The following is a 24,932-nucleotide window of genomic DNA, read 5'->3' as shown; positions in this document are numbered from 1 at the left end:
CATGCAAAGCTGACATTTCCTCTCGTTGTGCCTCCCAACTGTTGAATCCCATGGGAAAATATTACGTCATCCCCTTCTGCGCCAGTATTTAGTTCGTGTTAAAGCTGTTGAGTTGCCGACAATAATTCTCCAGCCTAATTATGCAATGAGCCCAAAGCAGGCAATAACATGACTGTATTATTGCAAATACGCAAACCAATCAAATATCGCAACGGAGTAATCTCTGGTGACACAGCCTTAAGGCTTGACGAGGCTGATAATTCTTGACATTTATATTCAACCTAAAATCCTTACGAATCCCTCTCATCAAGAAACATGGACTATATTCAGGTTCCCCCAAAAGTCAAATTACTAGCACGGAAAACTACGAATGACGACGATCAAGCATATGACTTTACTTCAGATCTCCCTCCTACACAGAGACAGCACTTTGACATTAGACTACAACTCTTTAGATTTTTTTCCTTTCTTTTCCAGGATCAGCCATCCTTACCGATCACGAACAATGCACTACCCGGATTAGTTCCAACTCCACTCCCGAAAGATACTACTCTTCACAGACGCAGGTCCAAATTTCCACGAGATAGTCGCACCCGTACTCAGGAATCAATTTTGCCCAAAGACCGCCCTGGTACCGCTAGAGCTGATGAATGTAATAATAACCGCGAAGAACATGGAGAAGAAGACAACGCAGGCTCACGTGGATCAATTCTGTCCACTTTTGGTAACCGGGAGAAGAAACATGATGCCCTGGAGAAGAGACATAATATACGGGTAGGAGCCCTGAAAAGGGTGTTAGGCTCAATGTCTCCAGAAAATGGATCTCCTATGGTTCTACTGTGCTGGGGCGAAAGCTCCCATTGCTCAATATTGCCTGTACCAATTGCAAACTCGGAAGATGATGTGGAAACATGGAGAGAGATACACAGAGCTTGGTACGCGCGCAGAGGATATTGGAGGAAACGTCTGCCAGGATATAATATCACACGAGTTGACGCTGTCAAGGTTTGTTTTGAAATTTCGCCATTCTGAGAAGGATTGCTGATTACCACACTAAGATCTCGCTTCTGGGATTGAAGAAGGCCTCGAAAGGCCGGGAGAATTGCGAATATATTGGGATGTATACGGAACGCGACGTTCCAGCCGAGAGGAAGCTATTGCAACAGACTATAGACAACTATGTTCCTATATCGGACTGCTTTTACAATCGTCGCACGGGAACTGTGGAATGCGGCTATGGTTGTGAATGTTTTTCTTGCTTGCCGTGCTTCGAAGATGCTGGGGAATGCCCAGAAGAAACATACATTACTGCTAGACGGAATATTGTACACTTGAACACGCTGCACCTGATGAAACACGCCTTCTCCAACCCCGACCTCGCTGTCTTGAATGATTTTCTCAAAAAAGAAAATCTTCTGTACAGTCACCGGTGAGTGATACAGAGCGATAACTATAAACCATCTTAAGTGACGCAAATTCTAATCTAAGTACGATAGGGATGTCCTAGACTTAACGGAGACTTGGAACAGTTGGCACTGTCCAGCTTTGAGAGAGATCGAATTCAGGGGTATAGTAGTCAGCGAAGGTTGGGCGCTAGATAAGCGTCATATGACTTTGCCTTTGTTGGTCGCTATATTGCTAGGCGTGGTTGTTGCTGCTAGGTTCCTTTTCGGTTGGGATACAGCATGGACTGTTGGCGCCTTTTTTGTCGCACTAATATCGCTTCTGTTGTGCATATCCTACCAGTTGTAGTCTGATCTTGTTTTTGGCTCTCGCCGTTCGCTGGAGTATATGATGACTGTATTAGGAAACTTCCAGATATTAGGTTCCTCTGCCTGTACCTGAAGCTCTTAGAATTAATTGTATTTTCTTCCCTTGTCCCGTTCGAAAAGGAGTGTAAGCATCTTGGCGCCCACATATCCGCGCTTACGGATTACGAGCTTGATTTAGTTAGCGCCTATATTTTAGTTAATCAGAGTGGCGCTAGTCCAAAAACGATATTCCGTTATCAATGAGAAGTTTCGCTGTGACTGGAAACTTAGAGAGATTATTCTCGAAATCGGGTGCTACCCTCGGATAAACACATCATCCGATTTCCCGTCCCGTCGAACTCGAAGGGGTGGATTGGTAACGGTCATCATTTCTTGATCTTACATTACTCATTGACAGGATGATATCTATTTAAGCACATTCCTACTTTACCCATGTCGAATTTAGTTGACTATAAGGCTTTGCTGTTGGAAGCTGAAGAGAAAATAAGAAAAGCTGACGAGGAAAGAAAGAAAGCTGACGAGGAAAGAAAGAAAGCTGACAAGGAAAGAAAGAAAGCTGACGAAGAAAGGAAGAAAGCCGAGGAGGAAACGAGGCAGGAGAAACTACTGAGAGAGCAGGCAGAAACACGAAATCGTCAGACTACCTTCGAAGAGTTCACTCAACACTGTCATAATCTTCTTTCGAAGCCTTTGAAAGCCGGAAATCCCGCTCAGTCTACCACTGGCAAGATTCCGGCCCCTACCGGCAAGTACTGCCCTCTACGATTGGAACCTTGGACGGAGTGTGCTGTTAAGCAACAAGAAATCTACAACCTGGTCTGCCATTACTTAAAGCCATTGGGTAAAGATGCACCACGTCTGTTTGCACCGGTCATTGAGCTGGAGGGGCTGGGACACCGTTTCGCACGTCGGCCCTTGAGCAGCGAGAAGGACCTTGAGAGCTACGAACGTTTCGCTGTTGAAGATCACGTCCATGATATCATCTCAGCACTATGCAAAATACCGAGTGCTCGCGATGAATTCGGCTTAGGGGATGGGGTGTGGTTCGACAACCACGCCAATACTCTTGACGAAAGTCCGCCAGACGAAGCAAATTCGGAGGAACGTCCTGCGCGTCCCGACCAATTCTGTATCCACCGTGTTGATGGAGATACCAGGGCCTTGTTAACTACTGTGGAGTATAAACCGCCGCATAAACTGTCTAACGAGAACCTTAGGGCGGGACTCCGACCGATGGACTTTTACCACGAGATTGTCGAACCAGAAACAGTCCCTACCGACGGACCGGAGAAACTAAGATATAACGCCGCTCGCCTTGCCGGCTCAGCGATCGTTCAGGAATACCATCTGATGATTCAGGAAGGTCTCGAATATTCATACTTGACTACTGGGCTTGGGATTGTGCTTCTACGAGTGCCCGACAACTGCTCGACTCTTTACTACTATTTGTGCGAGCCGAATCTCGACGTCGAGAATGGTGCTGAGGGTCCTCGGACAGCCATCGAAAGGGTGCTTTGTCTCTGCCTAATGAGCTTCCGTTCGACCTGTCGGGACCAAACCTGGCGGAATGCTGCGCGGGCGCAGCTACCAACCTGGGAGACCAGCTTCAGCCATGCACGATCACAGATTCCACCGGGCGAGTTGCGGCAGAAGCCTCCAGGAGCCGATTATACCAGCCCGGAATGTACTAGCTCGGAAATGACGTCGTCTGAATACCAGCCATCATCCCCTTTCGAATCGCCTGCTTCCCTCGGTCGCCGCCCATCCACTCGTTCCACTCGCTGTGCCCCTGCCGGTGTCAGTCGTCGAGAGGATTCTTCGGAGCCTGACGATGATTCAACACCTGCTGCGCAACGAAAGCGCGGTTTCAGTCAGATCGCGTCCTCGCCGCCCGCACCACCGCGCCCCACGCCGACCACCCCAAAGAATCCCCCTCAACGCCATGCCGGTCAATCTCGCTCACACACTCATGAGTTCTGTACGCAAAAATGTCTGTTGGGTTTGCAGCGTGGCGATGTCTTGGACCCACATTGCCCGAATGTGAAGCTTCATCGAGCTGCCCTGGAGACCGACCGTCACCCAATCCGAGCCGCCGAATTAGTCTCCTTGGTCAAGCAACAGTTGGACGAGAACCTGGACGAATACTGTACTCCATTCGGCCAATGTGGATCATACGGCGCACCGTTCAAAGTCACATGTGCTGCATACGGCTACACAGTGGTGGGAAAGGGTACAACTTCACGGCTATGGCATGAGGTATCGCAGGAAGCAGAGGTCTACCGTATTTTACAGAGCATCCAAGGCTCTGCAGTACCCGTGTTTTTGGGGCTCATAAATTTGGCTAAGATTTACTTCCTCCACGGCGCAGGTGAGATTCGCCACATGCTACTAATGAGTTGGGGGGGCAAGAGTCTCCGTCACGAGGAAATCGATACCAACATGCAGCGGCATATTTTACGATCGGAAAGGAGTATTCTATCATTGGGTGTCGTGCATGACGACCTTCGCCCAGAGAATATTTTGTGGAACAAAGAACTACAACAAGCATTGATTATCGATTTCCACCGGTGTCACTTGAATCATCAACGGCTACATTCAAAGCCAACCCCAAGTAGAAAGCGACGCTTGAAGAGAATGCATGGAGGCAGGGATGAGCTAAGAACCAAACGCATGTGTGTTACTTAGCAGCATGCGTTAGTCAAGACCCTCTGGAATCTCCATTACAGTGAAGCTCTGACGATGCGAAAGGTTTGGTCGTACAAGGCTCACTTGCCCACCGTGATTCTGGTCTGAGAGCGCGACGATCGAGCAATCCCAACACCACTACTAAATGGGCATTTTAGAATACAGTAACGGGACGGACAAGCAGCAGCTAGCAACCCAAAGCCATACATAACGTATTTCTGAAGAATAATCCAGGTTCAGGCTGTAATTTGGATAAACTTTCATTTCTCGCAGTGTCCGTGTAGTGCTGACTCGAGCGGAGATCGGGTTCTTCGTCGACGAACGTGTGGCACTTGCGAGAGAAAGCAGAAGTCTGTAAGACTGGTTGAAGCTTATGTAGTTTTACCTATGGCACCTGAAAACTCATGACCTGGGTTGTGTTGGGAAAAGCGTCTTGCGGCGGATTGAATAATAAGCAATTTTTCATGTAAGGTCCCAAGGCATATGCAAAGAATTTCAGGTCGTGCGTTCCAAGGAGGACTTTCTATTGGTACTGTTATAGGCACGGATTCACAGCACACGTTGACCCTCGGAAAACATTTAATGGGAGCGTCTTTTTAGGAAATTTCTCCTGTAAAGTTCGTCTTGTGAGGGACAAAGCCACGTGAGGGCCGACCGAAAAGTAAGGCCTAGCTAAGAGACATACAGGCATGTGCACCGTCTCATCTGCACCTGGGCTTTCTAGAAAGTTGATACAGTAGTGAGTACTGTCACGAAACCAGTGAGTGCATCGAAACCCAGTCCGTCCATCAATTTTTGCAGCCCATAATCATAATAGAGAGAAATGGAGGAGCCAAAGAAGAGCAGTTCGAGTTTTGCCAACTAGCACTGTACAGTATCATAATGAGGCCGAGACATTAGCATGGTCGGTATGTTCCAGCGAGGCTGCTCTAAATTTGGCCATGACTACAAATGGCCTAGTCTGGAAGACGAAAGGCTATCTGGGTTCCTCACCGCTAGGTGGGTCGCTACTGCGTAAATGCAGTCAAAATGTCGACTAGAGTATGCCGAGTACCCACCTGGGTACCCTGATGCTAAGAAGTCTACGAATCTCGCCTTCAACAAGTGAGGAGATAAGACACAAGGATTTATTCAGAATCAGTGCAGTAGCTTGGGATTTCGTGATGTGCAGAATCCTAGACGGTAGTCGAGTGAGCCATCATTTGCCATTGACCTTGTCATGGCCGTTCGCAAGCTCCAAAGACTGGCGTACATTTGTATCCTTGGAGGTGACAGACCGATTTCGCCAAGCCTTGGCCACCACCCGAACGACACTAGGACTGGATGGTTCTCGCTTGATCTCGCTCCGCGCCTTCGAAAGAAAAGGTGAAGAGCTGGCCAGCTGGATCACAACCGAATAATCGATCACATTGTTGTTCTCGATGGAAGAGAGACGAGGGAACACTGTCAGAGTATCGGACTCTCGAGGATTGTGCTTGCTACCTGATGCTGATCGTTCTTTATCAGGCGCGTCGAAAGCGATCCAGTCCTCATCGGACTCGGGCGGGTCAAAGTCGGGCTCATACATTCGCTTGGAACGTCTGATTAGCTGCCAGACTTCGGCAGCCTTCCGTACTATTACTTCTATCTCCGAGTAAAGTGAAGCGCGTTGCGTGTCAGGGAGTATGTCATCGATGTAACACAGTACATTGCCAACAACATTTTTTATAATGGTCTGGAGCGACTTCTCCTGCAGATCTGAATTGATAGATTGCATTAGAGAGCGACAGAACGTTTCTTTCTCAAAGTCAGTCCTAGCGAGATATTTGAGAGTTTGCCGTATGCGTGGGTCCGTAGGCAGGATATATACGGGCTGGAACACATGCTGGTCAATCTCTCTAGCGAGAATGGCGAGAACTAATGCTGATCGGATCTGTTTCGCTGCTTGAGAATTGGAACATGGCAAAGGAATTCGATGAGTACGAGCAAGGTGAGACTCCCTCAGTTTGGACCATGCAGAAACGTTCTAAAGAGTAGTTAGTTTCTGTCCAGAAGTGCCACGATATACATACTTGAAAACTCTCCGGCGGCAAGTCAACGGCAAATACAGCATTCAACTTCGTTTTGGCGAGTTCCCAGAGCCCTGTGAAACGGTCTATCCTGTACAAGAATTAGCAGATGATAGAGCCTACACGGAGGAACATACAGGATGTTTTCTTCCACATCAAGATGACCAACAGTGAACCCCTCAACCCGGCATAGTTTGGTTTGGACGTCACCAAGGGTAGATTCTAGGTTCTGGCTCGCTTCCTTGATGTCCGAATTGAGTTTCTCTAGCCTTGTCAAGCGATCGTTCAGATTGACCTTGTCTGTTTTGAGGTCGGTGATGATCGCATCTTTGGCCTCAATTGTGCCTTGCAATGTGCCACATTCCTGCTTTGTTCGCGCCAGGTGTTCCGCCTGTTTCTTGATTTCAGCTGTCAGCTTTTTTATTTGGGTATCTCGATCACGAAGGCCTTGGATCTGCTTTTCAACCAGGCTTTCTTTCTCTTGAATAACCTTTTCGAGTTGTTGGACTTGGGCTATTGTCTCTCGGTGCTGGCTTTTCCCCTTTTCATTGACTTCAAACATCTCGTCGATAGCCACCTCTTTTTTCTTAACGTTGTTGCTCATCTCATCCAGTCGACCCTGAAGTTTCCTGTTGTCTTCGTAAATATTCATAATCATTTCATACCCGACTGACGGAGATAATGCTTTAAGTTGATCGAAGAAACTCAAGATAGTCTGGGCTTCGGGAACTAGACTTGAAGATGCCGCGACTGCCATACTTGGATTTTTGCAAGTCATGGCTGACATTGAAACTCAGAGAATATGTAAAGGTATGCAAGATACACGACAGACGTTGCTATTCTGTTTAGCTTGAGCAGACTACCCAAAAAACAAGCAGGGTCAGTCCAGTTTATTTATTATCAAGAGCATATCAAGACTATTTTCCAAAAGCCATCATATCTCTCAATCTCATTTCACTCTCCATTGAGTTTGCTTGCTTTGATTCAAGGCGAAAGTGAACAAGGGAGTTGTGGCATACTCCATGTGGCTACCACACCACCGGTATCGAGATTGTCTGGTCGCTCTCGCTTTAGGTCCTCTGGGGTACCTTCCAGGTCAACAATAAGAGCTGTCAAAGGACAGTAATATGATTGAAGCTGCCTTAGGCTGGCTTTTTAAAAGTGAGGCTATGCAACGTGTCGCTCAGACAGGCGGGTACCCCGCAGTTCCTTGTCAGTCGACGGGGAATTCCTCCCGACGACGGGTCGGAATGGACGGATGCATCTTAATTGGTGGAAAGCAGCTCGCCCATAGATTTATCAGAATTAGCAAACGGTGTCGAGCCTGCCAGGATATATCTCGCGAATGATAATTGCTTTCGAACAAAATGTGCAATCAATGAGGGGCGGAATGGAGTATCCAATATAATTCCCGCTGGCATCAACTCGCAAAAAAGTACATGTTCTTAAATTAGACCAACAGAAGCATGAAAACAATCTGATTCCTGACTAAGAAACGTCGGTTAAGATATTTGAGGCCTTTAAAGCGCATAACACCAAGTTTTGCACGGAAGCTGGCCAGCATTTCTCGACGCGACATACGAAACTAGATCTCTATTATAGGCAGGCACCATGGAACATCGAGCGCGCAAAGCAAGCTGTTGATGGGAAACGGGGAGGAAAAACATTTCAACGAGCACAGCACAAACACGGTAAGCTTAGATAAGCGGTGTGTACCCGTCCGAAAAGAATCCGCTTGGCTGCGTTGGCTTACTGATTTTCTCAAAGATCGTAATTATCACCCGTCCATCTAGCAGAATATTGCGTGAACTGGTGCTTTTGCTGTGTACTCCGCCATGGCGGAGACTGTGCTGGACTCAGCGAAATCATCATACGGGAGCTCAAAGCGGGAAAATCTTTCAGAAGATCATGAAAAGAACCCTGTAGCCGCAATTTGTCCACACTGTAAGCGGCATACTGAGCCAGCCAGTCCAACAAAGTATCATTATGAGAGAGCCTGGAAAAGGATAGTCGTAAAGCATCAATCACTGCAAGTTGCTTGTCGAGTCCATCCGGCTTGTCCAGGTCCGCGAAACAGGCGGTCGCCTTTTCGTAGGCTAATTTTTGAAGTTCAGGAATAATATAAATATGTGAGAATATGTAAAGCCGAACGTGGATGATGAGAGGATGGTTCTCCGAGGTAAAGTCCGTTTCTGGACTTTTTGTTCCAGGCTTATCCTTGATGTCTGTGTCAACCTTGTCCGGGATAAACGGGTTCGGAAGAGGCTCCAAAAAGGTGATTAAAGTAGGATAATCCCCTCGATATGCCCATTCAATAAACCGAGCCACTGTTCCCTCTTTTACATCTTCAAATTCGTACAGGGAGTCCTGTCCTTCTTTGAGCATACTATCCAAAGCTGCAATTAGTGGCCTGGACTTTGATTGAAGCAGTTTCCGATGGATTCTGAACGATCGTCCCGTCTGACGAACTCGAAGGGACACGAAATCCGAGTCCAAAAAGCTGACGAATGTGAGCATCACCTATATTCATATTGAAGAGAGACATACTCGATGTATGCTATCTCTGTCCCTGGCATCTTTTCGTCAGCTAATTGAGGTGAGGGTGAGGTTCTGCGTGCGAGAGTTGAAGAATAGTTTTCTAGATAATCAGACTGTGAAGCTTCTCTCAAAGGTAGCGGCGAGCTTGAACTATCGCGCTTATTATTCTTTTTGCGCCCCATTATATCACTACCCGACGAAAACAAAGAGCATCCTACCGGTTAAGAAGTATCTGAGTTCCGCTGACCAATACGTGTTCTGTTTCTATTGGTTGAGGATTATGATTCCCGGTTTAGAAATTGTGGTGGTCTAGCCACGTTATACTCGATCGCGTTGTTTCAAGACATCTGAAAACGAATCATTGCAGTGTAAACACTCCAGTTCTGCCCAAGTAGATGCATAAGCCTAGTTCACGTTGATGTAAAGCCAGCTCAGCCTGGAATAGACCTCGGGCATAAAAATGCGAGGTCGATGATCGATGATTAGTAGGTACTTTATCAATCCTATTCCACAGACATTTTAGATCGGAAAGTCCCGTGAGCTTGCTTTTAATATTCCAATGGTCCAGAAGAATTGGTTCGCCGCCATATTAGAAGAAAACTCCTGGCGACCACAGGCTTGGCGGGCTGTCCGTAGCTAATAAACTTACAGTTTATCCTAGCTCCCTAACCTCTATTTTAAGCGATGGACCAGGCGCTCGATGGGGCCCCAAAACAAAGCAAATAACATAGTCACTGATACACCCAGCCTAACTAACTACCTTTAACCTATTCTTATCTACGCTGCAGCGGACTGTTAGCTTCGTCCACCCTCGAGTAAGCGCGAATCTATAGAAAAAGGATTATTACAAGCTGCCCGCGGAGTATTATTCACTAATCAGCATAGTAGCCATAATTATAGTATCTCTGCCTAGATTACTCTAGACCCACTTTAGTCCCTCTCAAAGTCGGACCATATATTCTAATTTCAGTCTTCCATAATTACGATAGACCTTTCAGTCCTAGTTTTCTGGTTGATAAAAGTGAGCCTTATATACGGAGTCCGATACGCATTCCAGATACAACGATACAACGATAGTTAATAAAAAGAAAGCCCACTGAAACCGATTCAATACACAACGCTTTCTTCACGTTTGGTTTTTAGCGTGTACTTTCCAAGCAATCATTTTGGAGATGAAACTCCAAAGACTCATCTGCTGCACTATCCTCATTGACTGACCAGCAGGCTACGGATTCAACCGGGCTCTCTCCCCTTGGAGTTGTAAAAAACTCATAGTAACTTCGATCTTCCGTTCGAAATTTGTTTTCGTAATGGAAAACTTCAGAGTTCCCGGCTTCTACGCTTTCAGGTGGGCTCTCTCCCCTTTGGGTTGTAAAGAACTCATAGTAACTTCGATCTTCCGTTCGAAATTCGTTTTCGTAATACCAGATTTGAGAGTTCCCGACTTCTTGGTTGATGTCCAGCGATTGGAAAGACTGAGGCGATAATGTCAGAGAGTCTGCAACAGGTTCCACATCCATTAAATCTGCAACCGATGTCTCGAAGCCATCCAGACTGGGTCCGCTTCTGAGGGTTTCGATCTGCGGAAATAATGGGTTGGCGGTTCGCGGTGATGGGCTGATTAGTAATCCAGACAGGATATTCTGGAAGCCATCTTCGAGAGGCGTCAGGTTTGCTCCGAGAAAGGCACCGAAGACACAGCGGCGGACAAACCAAGAAGTCACATGATTAGCCTTAGGGAACTCATCAATAAAGGATGGCAAGAATAAAGTCGATTTGTCATGTTCCTGGGCTTGCAGTTTTGGCAGACCACAGCGAGCTTGGGCTTTTACGGGCTTGCTTAAAGTAGGTTGTGTTGCAGTCTCGCAAGCAGGTCTAGCGGTCGCAAAACATTCCACAAGCCGATCAATCAGGGTCTCAAAAGTGTCAGCATCGTAACGATACCGGTCAGGTTTCCGAGCTTGAAGTAATGCGGTGCGCGCGATTTGATGGTCCGGGGAGGCATTAATTATTGTGTTAATCTCGGTCGATCTGAAACCCAACTGATGGGCAAGCTGAGCCATGTTATAGATGGCGTGCTGGTCGGCTGGAGCAAGTTTTGGTTTGGCTAAATGATGGTTCTGTTTCTTCGGATCGGGCGGCATCAAAGGGTAATGTCTCATAGCATACAGCCAGAGCTGGCAGTATCCGAAATTGAATTGCTGAGCACTCACCATGTGCACTTTCCGATACTCGTACTCGGCAATTTGAATAAGATAATCGTTTGTAGTATCCGAAGCCACAATGAATATTTGTTTCAATGCTTGATGAATGGATACCTCAGATGGACCTACGAGTCGCTTGAGGCAGTAGGCACAACTTTCCAGGTACTTAAAATCCTCAAAAAATGTGCGCAGTGAAGGTATGAGACCTTTGAATCCCTTGAGTCGGTCCCAAATTTCTGTCCTCCTGTCTTCGTCGAGATCGGGAAATACTTGACCAGTCAAAATCACTTGTTGTGCTGACTTAGCATCATCGGGAGATGTGCCGGGCGCGAGTAATTCAAGCTTCTTGATTGTTTTCTGATCGATACATTTCTTTGCGTCTGTGTCATCATTAACCAGTGAAGACCAGAAGCGATGGACATGGTTCAAGTAAGCACGAATCTCCTGTAAATGATGTTAGATGATATGAGATCCGAGAACAGAATAAGCAGTTTTCAGGCAGAAAGAAGAAGGTCTCAGGGAACAATGCAGACTTTGTGTTGGCGTACCTCCGGGCAACTGATTGCGACTAGTCTATGTACCATACTCAGCCTCATCCCGTCTATCCAGAGACCTGGGATATCCAGTAGCTCGTCGAAGGCTTTTCGAAGCCAGTTGTTATTGACAATTTGCTCCCAGCGTTGGCGATTAGATGATGATAAATGGGCCTTCCACCTTGTCCCAATATAATGGTCATCGTCAAATTGACGGATTTTGCGATAGATATACCCATCTGTATGTTCTCGGTTAAGATCGTACTCTTCAACTAGGTGGTCCCTTAGAGCATCGTCAACATCTACTACCGAACATTTATTAGCACTCAATTTCTGCCTTTCTTACGATAGCAGTAACTTACCATCCAGATAGATATCCACGACCCACCACTTGTCGGTTGGAGCCAGAAAATCAGCGGCCGCATAAATCCGATGACGTCCATGAAGACCCTTGATTTGGTTAGGATCGAATGTCATTGAAGGTAAATGGTCGGTTCGATTGTTCTTGAACCATTCGGGGGTCATCCCAATTCTGGCTAATGCTTGAGAGATGGCTTCGCTGGAGGCCAGGGCCGGGATATAATTCTCGACATCTAGCCTCCGGCAGCCGTCTTCCTTCCAAATCTGTTTGAGTTTATCTATTTTCTGTTGCTCCAAACCTATAGACAGTGGTGGATTGAATTCTATTTCCTCAAGTCTGACCCTGGCGGTACCTTGGTACTTCAGTCGACGCTCAGTGGCCACGTGCACTTCTCTGGTAGTGAGCCAATCTTGCTGCATGATGAAGGAATTAAAATGAATGATGATGAGAGATCCAGTGGCAATGGGGATGGGTTGACGCTTGACTTATACCTCGACGTAACCGTAAGAAATCAAGTTCCATCCTCACTTTTCGGGGGGCATCATGAAGTTTGGACATGTCATCACATTTAAACAAACTTGTATTCGCACAATTCTGTATCTCTGAAGAGGGCATCACATTTATGCGGTAAGTATAGGATATGCATGTTTGAGATAGAGTGGTGGCCACATCGATTGCAAATCGCTGAATCTATTCATTGCCAGCATGATCCAGTACACAGTAAAGTTACGTACCTCAAGCTTAAGAGGACTAGAAGATTGAATCAGAGGTTCTCATAGTCATTAATAGTGTACAAATCCTGAGGTCTAGTCATTTAGGGAGGTGTCGCTAGTGCAAGAGCTGGGGGGAATATACGATCGGGTGCATATTATCCGTATTGTCAACCCGAAAAATGCTGTCCGCTATTTTGTCTTGAATTGAATAATTGATTATGCTATTGTGACTAAGTATTTTTAGTCGGTAGCACTTGTAGAAGTTGAAAATCTTCCTGAGACTAAGTAGCTAGAGATATTGACCCATGTTTTTTGTTTCACGGTCCCTTAACGCCTAAAAGGCGGTCCCTGGTTGAGACATTGGCTAAAGTAGTGCAGAATATAGTGCAGGCAATATTTCAAAAGTACATGCAACTTAAGATAATTTCTCCAGATTTTATTCTGCGGTGGGCTTCAGTCTGCGCCTCGGTCTCAATGTTCTTCGCTTTGCACTTTTTTGGCTTCCTTCTGCGCTTTGACACCGGTTTTCTTCTTGGCATTGGGTTTCTTTTGACCTCTTTCCTGCGCCTTGGTCCGGATTTTCTTCGCTTTGCGCTTCTTTAAAGCTTTCTTCTGTACTTTGGTCCTTCTTTTCCCCTTGGCACTGGGCTTCTTTTGAGCTCCTTCCTGGACCCTGGGCTGGATTTCCTCTGCTGTACGCTTTTTTTGAGCTTCCTTCTGCGTTGTATCCCGGGCGCTTTTATCAAAGTTGATCTTGTTTCTTTGATAAATTCCCAAGGATTTCTTTCTGCTTGATCTCATTGTCAGAACAGACCCACCTGTGTCATTTGAGTCAGGTCTCAATTGGCAACGCTTGCTTGCTCCGTTTTCTTGTCGCAAGGTTCTGTTAATCACTGTAAAAAGAATACAGGCTGAACTGAAGACTGTAAATCTGGCTAAAATGACGAGTAATATAGACCACAGAATAGGTGGAGGAAGGCTGTCCGGGGACACCTAAATGGTTTGTAAGCATCAACGCGACAAAACAATATTATCTGCCAAACCTTTGATCTTTCGCTCCCCTCAGTGGTCCTCTTACTAAGGATACGCTGTCCTGATTGAGTAATCAGATCTTTTAAACGTAGCTTGTCTCCGGAGATCCCAACGGACCTCCATCTTTTAGAGGTATATTTCATTCCAAATTGCTTAGTCCATTTGAAAGTTTCGTCATCAGGCCATATTTCGTATGGGCATTTTTCGCCGCCCGGAACAGTAGGATGTATATTAATGATCTTTTGAACCGCGCAATGGCCAAGAAGTCCTTGAATAATTGGCTCTTCTATCGATTGGTAGTTTGAAAGACCAGTGGGATGTAATCGTTGAGGTGGTGGAGAGGAAAGTAGTATGACTTTCTCGAATCTAGCGATATGCCAAGCAAAAATTGCCGAAGCACCATGAATATACCGACTCCATTGATTCTTTGATTTTCCTATCCCCGGACATTCTGGATTGTTTTTATCCATCAAAGGGCCCATGGCTGTAGTTAATGTTTGCAGGTTGTTTTTCTCTGCCCATGCCTGGGCCTTGTCGAACGGTATGCCACTCCAAAGAACTTGACCATTGGGGATCCATTTTGACTGGAATTGTTCAAATATTCGCACTGCCTCTGGGACAGTCACATACTGGCTGAATACCTTAGTAAGTGGGACACCAGGAGCTTGTTGGCCAGAAAGCCATTGAGAAATATCGTTAAAATCCATCGTTCTGGTTAGGTAGTTCAGTGGCTGATATGTTTAGTATGGACATTATAAGAATGTCGAAACACTAGAGAAACTGAATCAGCCCTTTATCTGTTAGGGGATCGTGTGACAATAAATACAAGACGTCATTGATGCGGGGTAAGGTTGACGGACTGGATCTAGGCTCGTATCATTGTTGGATTACTATCTATTTTGACTAGATCGGAGAGACTGCATGATTCTTAGTGGAAATATAGGCACTCTATTCATGCCCAGTCAATGCCTAGTCAACCTTCGAATTGAGACGCAGTTTCAAAAAGGATCAGTTGGAAAGTACATGTAGCAATGCGGTTCAAAGCTCACGATGGATGAGCATCGGGTCCGGGTTGTACGGTGGTTGAGCGAGAAGAGTGCCTCTTAAACGCAAGTACTAGTACAGTGATAAGATGCAGAAACTGTGTTACTTTTGGTAGTCAGAGACGAGACTTAATTACTATGCTAGCCCGTTAAACGAGCCCACATATGATCAACACCGTGAAACAATTGAAGACGCACTAGAATATACCTCAGTTCTCAAACAAAGAAGGATAAAGGCAGTGATGAATCAAATTTTACCGTTTAATCTGCTCAGCCCAATTCCTTCCACAGCTCTCGCTTTGCCTCATGCGGTCACGGACTTCTTCATCATCGCGATCAGCAAGTCACGTGAGAATTGTGGAACGGAATCAAGGAGAGTGTCTTGGAAGATAGCATCAGCTGCTTCATCTTTCCGCCTCAACAAAGAAAGGTTACGCAAAGTGATGTCCACGGCAAGGTCCCTTAAACCTCTGTCACTTTTAGGCGTTGAATTGTAGATTTCCAAGACTGCCTGCGGGAATGAAGCCGCGTCTAGTCTTTGAGCCATTTCATATTCAACTTTTTTTTGGGCGAGAGCTTTCAATCCTGTGACGAGGAGACGGTCTGCGAGAGAGTACATAAGTATGTGAAATGAGAGAGGGTCAAGCATAGGAGTGGTATTTCCAGCATCGTTTGTATCAGGAGATTGACCTGAGGTCCCCCGAGTCTCCTGTATTGTAGTTTCACCGTCAGGAACGTGGCAACTCGAGCTTGTGAGGCTCAATTCATTGCCTTGTTCGTGGCTTCGTTCTGTCGCATTGTGAGATATGACTTGGTAGTCCAAAGTGTATAAGTACTCAATCGCCTGCTTCACCAAAGTCGGATCTTCTTGAATCTCGACGGTATTTGTGGTAGCTTCCTATTGTGTTTTCCCGAGTCAGACAGATACCTTCAAATGCCAGGCCACTCTGGCTGCGTACAATGAAAACTCCTTCCATGGCACCAGAGAAGAATCCTGATTGCGCGCAAACTATACATTTATGGGCAGGGAAGGACTCTTCACCACACAGAATGGTAAAGTCACTGTATTTTGGGTTGAGACGCATGCTGATATTCGATCAGTTGATGTGCAAACGGAGGTGATGCATTGATTGCTTGGCAACCTGAAGCACGTACTTTGCTAGAGCATTCATAAGTTCTTGGAGGGGGATCGGGGTTTCGATTTTGTTGCTCAAAGGTCTTTCGAGTACATCATGCGCAGCCCAGGAAGATGTTTTGTGTACTGGTCTCTTCATTGGCATCTTGATATTCGAGTTGTCTTGATGCTCTACTCAAAAGTCATGGTCGAGAATAAAGACGAGTGATACTGATCCCATACAGAAAATATTTATAGCCCATTAGTAGAACATCTAGAATCAATCAATGACATCATACTAAAATAGCCTTTTGTTAACAGCTGGTTTCATCGTTATAGCCAAATACGAATACTCCCTTGCTGGTGGCCCCCTTGCCACACATTATCGTTTGGAAGTGCGGATCCTCGTATTAAAAGATCTTGAAGGTCGTTAGGCAAATTGTGATGAGGGTGCCAGAATAGGATCGCACTGCTCTGACCTTCTCCAAGTGACTCGTAAAGTGTCTTGGCGTCTTTGAACAGCTATGAACGTTTTTTAGTGTGCCCTATCGAATAAGGTAGACTTAAACAAATTCCACCTTTGGAGCTTTCTGGTGCCCGTGGTGATCAAAGCAATTCGATGAATTCAAAAACACGATCTACACGGGCAGTCATCTCACCTGATCTATACTGATGCTTCTTATTGTTAGCACTCTCATAATCTAGAGAATTCGACTCGGATGACAGCGAGCATAGAAGTATGAGGTATTTCTGATTGGAAACTCAAGCTTAATTGAAGATTGGGTCTTGCGACATCGAGACACGGATGTTAAACAATGCCTAGAGTACGAGTCAACATGTCGATGGCGACATCGTGTATCCTTTGCTAACCAAGGCTACCTTCGGTCCCGAGTTGAATATGATGCTCGCAAATGATATTGTACTTGCCCGCAGCAGAATATTGTGCTGTAATCTCTTTCTCTTAAGGACCTAAGTCCTACAAAGTAATAAATTATTGAGAGATTACGACTGAAGGCCTAGGACAAATGAGTGCTGAGGTTCATGGTTTTAAGAAGCAGGGTGTCGGAAATCATCGAAGTGTAGCACAGATCGCGAAGACTTGAGTCGTTAGGTATAATACAGAAGGCTAGAAGCGCAACAGTAGATATGTCGGACCCTGTTCATACGAGCGATATGATCGAGAGAAGGTAGTCGGACGGCCAAACCAGTCGGACGACTACAGGTTGTAAGACTGGGATAGTCGTAAGACTGGGGTAGTCGTAAGACCGGGATAGTCGTAAGATCGGGATAGTCGTAAGACCGGGATAGTCGTAAGACCGGGATAGTCGTAAGACCGGGATAGTCGTAAGACCGGGATAGTCGTAAGACTGGAGTTCTAAGACTGGACGGGTCGTAAGATAGTACTTGTAAGACGGGCACAGTCGAAGGAGCATCTGCCGTCGCCTGTCCCAGGCGTAAGACTCGAGAAGTCGTCAGAACGTAGTTCGACGATTGCCGAAGTTCCACGCTACCTCAATCATGAGCGAAGAAAGATCACCTAAGTATTTGGATATCATTCAATATTGTTGAAGAAGCCGAGGCAAGTTCCGCAATTTTCTCATGCATCCAGAGGTCTTTCTTGAATCTCATGGAAACCATGAATGTACTATCAAGTATTGCAGTACACCCGCTTTTTCGGACGGTGGTTTTGCGCAATCTCGATCACAGAACGTACATCAACTTCCACGCCTAGATTTGTTGTTGATGCTTTGTGACTCGATAGAGATGGCTAGAACCCGCAATTGTGTGGGTTATGGTCCAATCTCCCAGCTTGTGAAGATATGAAATGACCTTGATACTCTAGACAATTTGTCTGTCACTCCGACGATTAGAAGGACAAAAACAGGCGCGTATTTCAGTGAGCTAGAGCAGCCATGATCACATAGCCGTTGTAGTTTGTCGGTACTGATCAGAGAGCGGAACCAGAAGTCATCGTGCGAGGTAATTTCCACTGTCTGCAGGATTTCACGGTTTTGTCTCTTTATGTTCTGTGTTGAACTGTCTAGAGCCTGAACACAGGGCTGCGCTTGGTTTTGAGCCTTCGGGATCGATCCGCACGGATGACTGGTCCCGCTTATCAGGCATTCGCTGTTGTGTCCACTGCTCTGCGTTGTTGACATGTACGGCTGCGTTCTTGCATGTCTCTTCTTGTGCGAGCCTTTAAAACCTCGATCCGGAGCGGTGGACAGAATGTTTGAGATGAGCACCTTCTCTGGCTATTAACTATCGACTGGCTCCCTGCGAACCAATCTGTATTTGCATCTTGATTATGTCTGAGGCATCGATACTATGACCTCAGGAATAGTAGTACTTCTCTTAGAGAAGTTCCGCCTGGGACGCTTTCCAAACACTTATAGCGAGGGCATCGTTCCTTGCTATCGCTACTGCTGTTATATCCGCTATCAATTGTATCTCTCGTCTTGTCTGGTTCTCCTTCTTCACTAGTATCTGGCCATGGTTGACAATCATAAATGATATACAACCAGTAAACTGATAGTTTGGGATAAACGGCCTGATTCATGCATTTCGGAAAATAACAAGCAGAGTGCTATTCTGAGAAGACCTGAGCTTTCAGCGACTGAAGCTCCGCGGAGTGCCCTGCAGCGTTCTCAGGGCGATCGCTAGCCCAACAATCAAGAGCTTTGGCCATGTCTCTCTTGTACCAACGTGTTCAAAGCGACGTCCAGCTTGCCTGCTCACTTCGTAAATTTTCGATGTGAAATCAAAGCCCCCTACTTATAGCAGGCTATATCGCATCGCGTAGATGCAGGTTCGTCGGTTTTGTGTAATCAGATATTCCTCTTGGGCTCAACTATTGAAGAATGGGAGTCTCGAATATCTGAATGAGATATTGACGTTCCGTTGATTGAGGCTAAGGAGCCATGAACCAATATCCTTCGAGCAGTAGATGTTCGGTAGCCAATTCGAGTTCATTACTCTTGGCACATAGATTTTGGCCATTAATGTCGTGAGGGAATGTGATTGAAGATATATCATCCCATCGAAGTGTGCTTCAAAAATCACGGTCTCCTCCCTGATGAATGCATTCGAATAAAGGGTTTCCCAAATGACAGAAAGCCCCGAGCAATTAGATTTCGAGAAGATTTTGCTGCCAGCAAGTCTCCCTTCCATAATCTTTTGATCGATATCAGACGCTCCTGTCGCGCCAATTGTCATTCTTAGCTGCGAAAATCGAAAGGCGAAAATCTATCGCTCACGTGATCGACGGGCGGTACTCAAAATCTCTTGCTGTGTGGTGAAAATCCTCCTAGCGATTTCGCGAGGGATATACCAGATGGCAGTACATCATACTGAACCCATTGGATTCCAAGACCATATGATTGTTCATACTTCTGAGGGCCAGCCTAGTCTAATGCTGCTCGGCAATGCAAGCAATCCAAGAAACACGGAAAACTCATGGCTGTTTCTTGTTGAGTTTAGTAGTCACTTAATCATGTCAGCCTTATTGTGCGGCAGCCGTGCCGTCCAGCATTCTAGGAAGAGGACATTGATACCGCCTCAATGGCAGCGACGGCTTTTTAGATGACTTCCCGTCGGATGAAACTCTCCAATTTTCATACTCGGCAGCAAGGGCACTTCAGCATTTCAAGCTGATACTCAACCGTCATCATCAGACAAGATTTTCCGCAGAAGGGTAGAGACCGTCTGAATTCAGTTCAACAGTTCACTACTGCTGCGGCGTGTCTGTGCGGGGGATCGAGGTAACTCCTGGCTTCGGTCATGACTTCTTATGGATTTGACTAGGAATCAAGCTCAAAACGCCGACGCTTCCATGTCGACCGAACGTCAACAACGAAAAAGCGGGGTTGACGTATGTGATTTGAAGTATTAGCCGTCGAACTCGCCGTGTATGGTTTCCAAATCGCTGAGTACCTCTTTAGGCCAAAGCATAGTGAGCGGACTATTCCTCCGATGTTCAAGATATGAGTTGCTGGTCAGGTTGACCAGAGAACCAGAAGCACAACCGAGCCGTTGCGATGACCACTGAGCCATGATCGATGAGATAATTCGAGTGATTCATGGTAAGCACACTCGATCAATCAAAGAATCGTTGACCAAATGTCAGCGAAGATGACGCCGCAAAATCAGCCCACTACCCGTGAGGATTTTCAAACGTCAGGGTCGTAGCAAAAACGGCGAGACTTGCGGGCCTTAGAGTACCTCAGAGGTTCTTTGCCAGAATGTCACCGAGCACCACCTGCACATTCAATGAACGGAAGCCAGAGCTTTTTTCAGAGGAAGCCATGTGCGAGTACAGCTTGGTCTGTCTTTCCAAATGTATCTCGACGGCAGCACTCGTGCCATTCGGCTTGCTGCTCGTATTCGGGCTAGGACAAATGGCCAATGCTCACATCTGAGAATGGCTGAGGTCAACCTAACTGCGCTGCGGTGGGAGGGTATGAAAGCATCCAGGCAATTCGAGGTGTTTTCACTATTAGTGTATCGATCCTAGTCATCCAATGCTTCTTGTGGTCTCCAGAAGTCGCCCAGAATTCCTCCATCTGGCTAAAATTTCGGGTGACTTCTTGCATCCAAGAAGTCAGTTCTAAATTGTTCAGCCAAAGACGGGATTGCTCACCTCCTTGCATACCAGGGCCGAAAGTGTATTTGGGTCGCCAAAAGGTAAAAGAAGGGTGGAATTTGATCAGGTCAATCTCGTGACATGTCCGACAAGCGACTGCACCATTTTTGCAATGAAGAATTGTGCTTCTCCTGTCAGTATGTGGGGAGTAATGAACACCACTGGACCTTTGGAAATTATGATGCTCAAAAGAGTATTCAGCGCTTTAAGGCTGATATCTGCATGGTGCAGCAGATAAACAGTGGACAACAGAAAAGCGGGAAGACCAACCGGTAAGGTCGTGGTCGACAGTCTACCATTAATCGCGGGGCACAAGAATGATCTAGCCTGGAAACACGATTATCTAATCACTAACCTGGCCAGCCATGAACCAGGAGCCTCATTCACTGTGTTCATTAGTCAGCGACTTTTGTGGCTCACCCTCTCGGTTCGTCGCGCACTTTTGAGAATGGGCCATATGTTTACCAGCGGGACGATGATGGTTCCCTTTCTGGATACTCGGCAAAGCTTCGGTACGAGTGCTTAGTCAGTACATGGGAGATGGGAGTGTAGAACAACTGGACCCAGGTCTACTATTGCTGTTGACTGATATTCCATTAGGAACTTAGCGTCTCAGCTGTCAAATATAAACTTGAACCGTGAATACTTCCTGCACAAATGGCTGGCAATTTGTACAGTGAATCAAAAGTGAGAAGGCCGGGGGATAGGAGCCTTTTAAGCATAGCAAATGCATGGGATGTGGATTCTGGAATTTTCTGGCATGGTTCCTACCCAGGTACTAACCTAAAGTGCTCGTCTATTAAGGTACGGTACCGGATGGGCGCTTTGTTAAGGTACGTTACCAAATGGGCGCTTTTTTGTCTCATCGGCATAGGCACGTACCCGAATTGCGCCGTTAAATATTCCTTCTCACCTCCTTACTAATCTCTCTCGGATGCTAATTGATCAAACGGAATTTAATACATCCCCGCAACTTTTCATGGTAGGCAGAATATTACGCGCTGCATTATTTTCGCGCGGAGTAAGAGCCCGGCAAAAAACCACGGGGCGCAAAACTTTGCGGTGCGTAGAATGTGCACCCAGCGTTCACAGATGCCTCATTTCTACCTCTACGGTGTTATGAGCTACTCCAGACGCTAGCGGACGCCAGTGTATTTACGGCAGGCCACTTGTTCGGTTTGCAACGGGTGCCCTCTGGCACGCAAGTAGCTAATTGACTGCTATACCAGAGTATACATAGATGGTGGGTACAGGGAAGGTTGTTAGCCAGTCGAGAGCAGGTATAACTTAGGAAACTCATTTGGATAAGGTCAAGTTTACTAGTACGGCGACATCAAGCAAGAAGGGATACAGGAATAGATCATATCTTGTACGGGGCCTTAAAAGTCGTATGCCCAGCGAGATAGCCTTTTGCGGATCTCGGACGGGAGAGAGATGCAGGATGACAGACGTTTTCTCAAGTGAACGAGAGTCCCGACAGTGCGTACGTGTACCGTACCTGTCAAGTCTTTCCATGGGACCAGGTCAATTGTGGTAAGCGAAATCTGTCCACACTTCGTAATGCTTTTCAAGAAGCTCTTTTGCCTTTGGCAAAATTTGTCTCTTGGAGTCGAGCACTATCCAAGGACAGCCAGAATATTGGTTGTTGTATTGCGCCTCATCTTTTTCTCGCATTTCGGCCAGTTGCGACCGTGTCAGGTTGAGCCGCGAGCTACACCGTAGCTGAGTCAGCGAATCCTGAGCATTTATTCCCGCAGTATCGAGCGTCCTTTCCCCGAAAACCAAATTTCTGAACGCCGACTCCAAGGAATGGAAATATTCCAGTGTTGCAGGGCGGGTGTAATAAGCACAGGTAACAAGGGCATCCACTTGGCTGTTGGTAAAGGTGTGAATCGTTCTGAGACTCGCGTCAGCAGTTAAGACATTGACTGGATAGTTTACTTACAATTTCTCAATTACAGCAGCGTCGGTGGCTAGGAGAAAACCGAAACCAAGTACACTTGCGAGCTGCCACAGACGGAACCCCTTTTGTCGGTACTTGTGAACTGCTTTGCGCCAAGTGTCTGTACTGCATCTCTCAAAGGGACCGTCTTCCAGATGCTGGGTGATCAAGTCAATCAAATGGCTTGTTTTTCGGCCTCTTTTGGGACGCAAGCCGAATCTGTCTGGATCACTGGAGAGCACAGCGTAGTTCAAATAAAATAAAAAACACTTTATTCTACCAGCAAAAGAGTCCGAAATAGGGTCGGCTTCGAGGTCGCCGATACACCTCGCCGCGGCCTCTACACCAAACCATAAAGTGGGGATACCAACAGGAAGCAAACCGTGGGCCACATTTTCTTCCCAGCAGGCCCAAATAGGCTCAAGGATTTGACGCGGACTTCTGACGACGAGGTGCCTTTGCGCGTCCAGGACCTGCAGGATTTCTTCATGGTTCAACCGTCTTTTTTTCGCGAACTCACATTGTGACAGAAGCGCGTATATAATGTGCTCGTCAAATGTCAGGCTCAAAGCAGATTCTGGCACGGGCCTCGGTCGTTTGCGGGACTTGCCCGGATTCTGAACAGTCTCGGGGCAAGATTCTTGATTAACACCTCGGGATACCCTCACGTCGCTCAGTGTTTCAGAAGGCGTACCACCGCCCAAAGCAACAGGTGCTCTGAAACTCTCAGAATTTACTTCTTTTGCGACGTCAGAGGGACTTATGCACTGGGAATTGTCCGCCCCGGTTAATGGCAGCCTAGCCAAAGCTGCTGCACCATCTGGAAATGCTGCAAAAGGAAGTGGTTAGGAATGGATCAATAAGAAGTTTCGAAAGGTCTCATTCACCCACGCTGCATTCGTGCATACAGCGAGGAGACCCTCAAACAAACTAGAGTACTTGCATTCGTTGTCTGTATTATGTAGGCTAGCCGTCATTACGTCGGAATCGTCTCTGACAGTCAAGACACCGCGGCTCGGTATGAAACCCCCATGGTATGCCCTTTCAGACAGCTGGCGAATTAGCGCGCATGAAAGTGGCTGCAATTCTCGACGAAGGATTCCAATAAGAGAAGAGAGCTGTCAATTGCTTAGCAATTGTCCAATCTGATTTCGAGGGCTCAAATTACTTCGAAGAACTTTGTTTCTGTCAAGGCATCAATAGGAGAGGGACTCGCCTGTAATGGCAATAATGTTAGCGGGTAATTCAGACATGGGCGCGGGTAAACTTGCGTCCAATAATATCGTTAGCTCTGGCATCCTCGGCTATTCAGAAGCACTTTTCCGACGTGTGCAGGCTACGTTCTTATTCGGAAAGCTGTAGTAGGTAATTCTGCCTCGATCAGATCTATATTGCCAGCTCTAGGTATTGCCATTATATCCTTGGGCAGTATCAATATACTTGGTGTTATTCTGGAATCCGAGTATCTCTGAGAGACGAGAAAATGCATCAACAGGACGCAGATGAACCATAGTGGGACAATTAGCTTTGAACAAAGAGTTGAACGGAATCATTTTCTTGTAATGAGCGACATCCATCTGTTCAACACCTCGCAGTTGACGATTTTCTCCTTTGAATCATTATAGCTTGGGTACTCGAACTCTAAAATGGCGCCAAAGAAGACCGGTCTTGACTAGTGCTTACTCGGTCCAAGTGTGGATTCCGAGCCAGTGCTTGCAACTGCCCTCGCTTTTCTACCTGTGCAACTGCTGTATGAGTTGCGTTCAACACGCGACTATGCAGATGTTCAATTCTTGCAACCTGTTCAACAGCAACCGCAATTGAATGCATAGCCTGGAAAGCGCTAAAGACCAGTCTCAATTAGTGCTATCGTAGCTCTCCCATGGCATGTTCCAGCGGGTCAAGGAATCGTTCATTCCCTAGATTGTTTTCTTTACTTGAGGACTCGAGATTTGTCTCTACTTGTCCTGGTATGTTTCTGTGTAGTTACATATCGCATGTTTTAATTATTGAGACCGAGTAATGAAGCGGGCGCCCGCAGCAACCAGATCGCTAATTGTCATTATGGCATCTACATGGACGCAGTGACTTTCAATATACCCTTATTTGACGAGTTGCAGAGGTGGTACAAACTAAGAGGTAGGGACAGACCAAAGAGTAGGGACGAACTGAAGAGTAGAAACAGAATGAAAGGTAGGGACAGACTGGAGAGTAGAAATAGACTGGAGAGTAGGCGCAGACTAAAGAGTAGAAACAGACTGAAGAGTAGGAACAGACTGGAGAGTAGGCGCGGACCAAAGAGTAG

The 24,932-nt window shown here is 46.4% G+C and overlaps 10 protein-coding genes across 10 annotated transcripts; 2 read left to right on the top strand and 8 right to left on the bottom strand.

Moving 5' to 3' along the window:
* The first annotated feature begins 150 nt into the window (after nt 1-150).
* BO82DRAFT_348540 (uncharacterized protein) lies at nt 151-1,848 on the top strand. Its single transcript, XM_025633835.1, has 3 exons — nt 151-1,005; nt 1,059-1,429; nt 1,497-1,848. The coding sequence occupies exons 1-3, from the start codon at nt 316-318 to the stop codon at nt 1,750-1,752; spliced, it is 1,317 nt and encodes a 438-aa protein (XP_025485997.1). The 5' UTR covers nt 151-315; the 3' UTR covers nt 1,753-1,848.
* Nucleotides 1,849-2,160: 312 nt separating this feature from the next.
* BO82DRAFT_359733 (uncharacterized protein) lies at nt 2,161-4,651 on the top strand. Its single transcript, XM_025636633.1, has one exon. It carries the CDS (start codon nt 2,205-2,207, stop codon nt 4,455-4,457), a length of 2,253 nt encoding a protein of 750 aa, XP_025485996.1. The 5' UTR covers nt 2,161-2,204; the 3' UTR covers nt 4,458-4,651.
* A 1,004-nt stretch (nt 4,652-5,655) lies between these two features.
* BO82DRAFT_379306 (uncharacterized protein) lies at nt 5,656-7,262 on the bottom strand (the record flags this gene model as incomplete). The annotated part of the gene is made up of 3 exons (XM_025637681.1): nt 5,656-6,462; nt 6,509-6,596; nt 6,643-7,262. 3 exons carry the CDS (start codon nt 7,260-7,262, stop codon nt 5,656-5,658), a joined length of 1,515 nt encoding a protein of 504 aa, XP_025485995.1.
* Nucleotides 7,263-8,266: 1,004 nt separating this feature from the next.
* Nucleotides 8,267-9,176, bottom strand: BO82DRAFT_396595 (BTB/POZ domain-containing protein; the record flags this gene model as incomplete). The annotated part of the gene is made up of 2 exons (XM_025638853.1): nt 9,053-9,176; nt 8,267-9,005 (listed from the first exon to the last, which is right to left on the bottom strand). The coding sequence occupies exons 1-2, from the start codon at nt 9,079-9,081 to the stop codon at nt 8,267-8,269; spliced, it is 768 nt and encodes a 255-aa protein (XP_025485994.1). The 5' UTR covers nt 9,082-9,176.
* Nucleotides 9,177-10,070: 894 nt separating this feature from the next.
* BO82DRAFT_323288 (DUF3723 domain-containing protein) lies at nt 10,071-12,657 on the bottom strand. The gene is made up of 3 exons (XM_025632793.1): nt 12,143-12,657; nt 11,796-12,085; nt 10,071-11,691 (listed from the first exon to the last, which is right to left on the bottom strand). The coding sequence occupies exons 1-3, from the start codon at nt 12,558-12,560 to the stop codon at nt 10,183-10,185; spliced, it is 2,217 nt and encodes a 738-aa protein (XP_025485993.1). The 5' UTR covers nt 12,561-12,657; the 3' UTR covers nt 10,071-10,182.
* Nucleotides 12,658-13,142: 485 nt separating this feature from the next.
* BO82DRAFT_396593 (uncharacterized protein) lies at nt 13,143-14,610 on the bottom strand. Its single transcript, XM_025638852.1, has 3 exons — nt 14,004-14,610; nt 13,933-13,942; nt 13,143-13,847 (listed from the first exon to the last, which is right to left on the bottom strand). Exons 1-3 carry the CDS (start codon nt 14,591-14,593, stop codon nt 13,326-13,328), a joined length of 1,122 nt encoding a protein of 373 aa, XP_025485992.1. The 5' UTR covers nt 14,594-14,610; the 3' UTR covers nt 13,143-13,325.
* A 330-nt stretch (nt 14,611-14,940) lies between these two features.
* BO82DRAFT_12647 (BTB/POZ domain-containing protein) lies at nt 14,941-16,189 on the bottom strand. Its single transcript, XM_025629939.1, has 3 exons — nt 16,072-16,189; nt 15,889-16,015; nt 14,941-15,827 (listed from the first exon to the last, which is right to left on the bottom strand). The coding sequence occupies exons 2-3, from the start codon at nt 16,012-16,014 to the stop codon at nt 15,234-15,236; spliced, it is 720 nt and encodes a 239-aa protein (XP_025485991.1). The 5' UTR covers nt 16,015; nt 16,072-16,189; the 3' UTR covers nt 14,941-15,233.
* Nucleotides 16,190-17,203: 1,014 nt separating this feature from the next.
* On the bottom strand, nt 17,204-17,563 carry BO82DRAFT_407696 (uncharacterized protein; the record flags this gene model as incomplete). The annotated part of the gene is made up of 2 exons (XM_025639648.1): nt 17,204-17,503; nt 17,555-17,563. The coding sequence occupies 2 exons, from the start codon at nt 17,561-17,563 to the stop codon at nt 17,204-17,206; spliced, it is 309 nt and encodes a 102-aa protein (XP_025485990.1).
* Nucleotides 17,564-21,753: 4,190 nt separating this feature from the next.
* BO82DRAFT_12539 (uncharacterized protein) lies at nt 21,754-22,097 on the bottom strand. The gene has a single exon (XM_025629923.1). It carries the CDS (start codon nt 21,983-21,985, stop codon nt 21,803-21,805), a length of 183 nt encoding a protein of 60 aa, XP_025485989.1. The 5' UTR covers nt 21,986-22,097; the 3' UTR covers nt 21,754-21,802.
* BO82DRAFT_396591 (uncharacterized protein) lies at nt 22,071-23,525 on the bottom strand (the record flags this gene model as incomplete). Its single annotated transcript, XM_025638851.1, has 4 exons — nt 22,071-22,582; nt 22,631-22,850; nt 22,908-23,456; nt 23,519-23,525. The coding sequence occupies 4 exons, from the start codon at nt 23,523-23,525 to the stop codon at nt 22,210-22,212; spliced, it is 1,149 nt and encodes a 382-aa protein (XP_025485988.1). The 3' UTR covers nt 22,071-22,209.
* Nucleotides 23,526-24,932: the final 1,407 nt, after the last annotated feature.

This window comes from Aspergillus uvarum (assembly GCF_003184745.1).
Source record: "Aspergillus uvarum CBS 121591 unplaced genomic scaffold BO82scaffold_104, whole genome shotgun sequence".
In the NCBI taxonomy this organism is placed as follows: domain Eukaryota; kingdom Fungi; phylum Ascomycota; class Eurotiomycetes; order Eurotiales; family Aspergillaceae; genus Aspergillus; species Aspergillus uvarum.
This window is presented reverse-complemented; position numbering and strand designations above follow the sequence as displayed.

Bases quoted from the DNA above. Each gene is read 5' to 3' on its own strand.
- BO82DRAFT_323288 (XM_025632793.1), bottom strand. From the start codon at position 12,560: ATGCAGCAAGATTGGCTCACTACCAGAGAAGTGCACGTGGCCACTGAG. The intron at 12,086-12,142 runs GTAAGTTACTGC...AATGTTCGGTAG, and splicing joins CGTGGATATCTATCTGGATG to TAGATGTTGACGATGCTCTA. The intron at 11,692-11,795 runs GTACGCCAACAC...CATCATTTACAG, and splicing joins TCGCAATCAGTTGCCCGGAG to GAGATTCGTGCTTACTTGAA.
- BO82DRAFT_359733 (XM_025636633.1), top strand. From the start codon at position 2,205: ATGTCGAATTTAGTTGACTATAAGGCTTTGCTGTTGGAAGCTGAAGAG.
- BO82DRAFT_396593 (XM_025638852.1), bottom strand. From the start codon at position 14,593: ATGGATTTTAACGATATTTCTCAATGGCTTTCTGGCCAACAAGCTCCT.
- BO82DRAFT_348540 (XM_025633835.1), top strand. From the start codon at position 316: ATGGACTATATTCAGGTTCCCCCAAAAGTCAAATTACTAGCACGGAAA. The intron at 1,006-1,058 runs GTTTGTTTTGAA...TACCACACTAAG, and splicing joins CACGAGTTGACGCTGTCAAG to ATCTCGCTTCTGGGATTGAA. The intron at 1,430-1,496 runs GTGAGTGATACA...TAAGTACGATAG, and splicing joins AATCTTCTGTACAGTCACCG to GGATGTCCTAGACTTAACGG.
- BO82DRAFT_12539 (XM_025629923.1), bottom strand. From the start codon at position 21,985: ATGAGTTTCCTAAGTTATACCTGCTCTCGACTGGCTAACAACCTTCCC.
- BO82DRAFT_12647 (XM_025629939.1), bottom strand. From the start codon at position 16,014: ATGCGTCTCAACCCAAAATACAGTGACTTTACCATTCTGTGTGGTGAA. The intron at 15,828-15,888 runs GTACGCAGCCAG...AAAACACAATAG, and splicing joins CCATGGAAGGAGTTTTCATT to GAAGCTACCACAAATACCGT.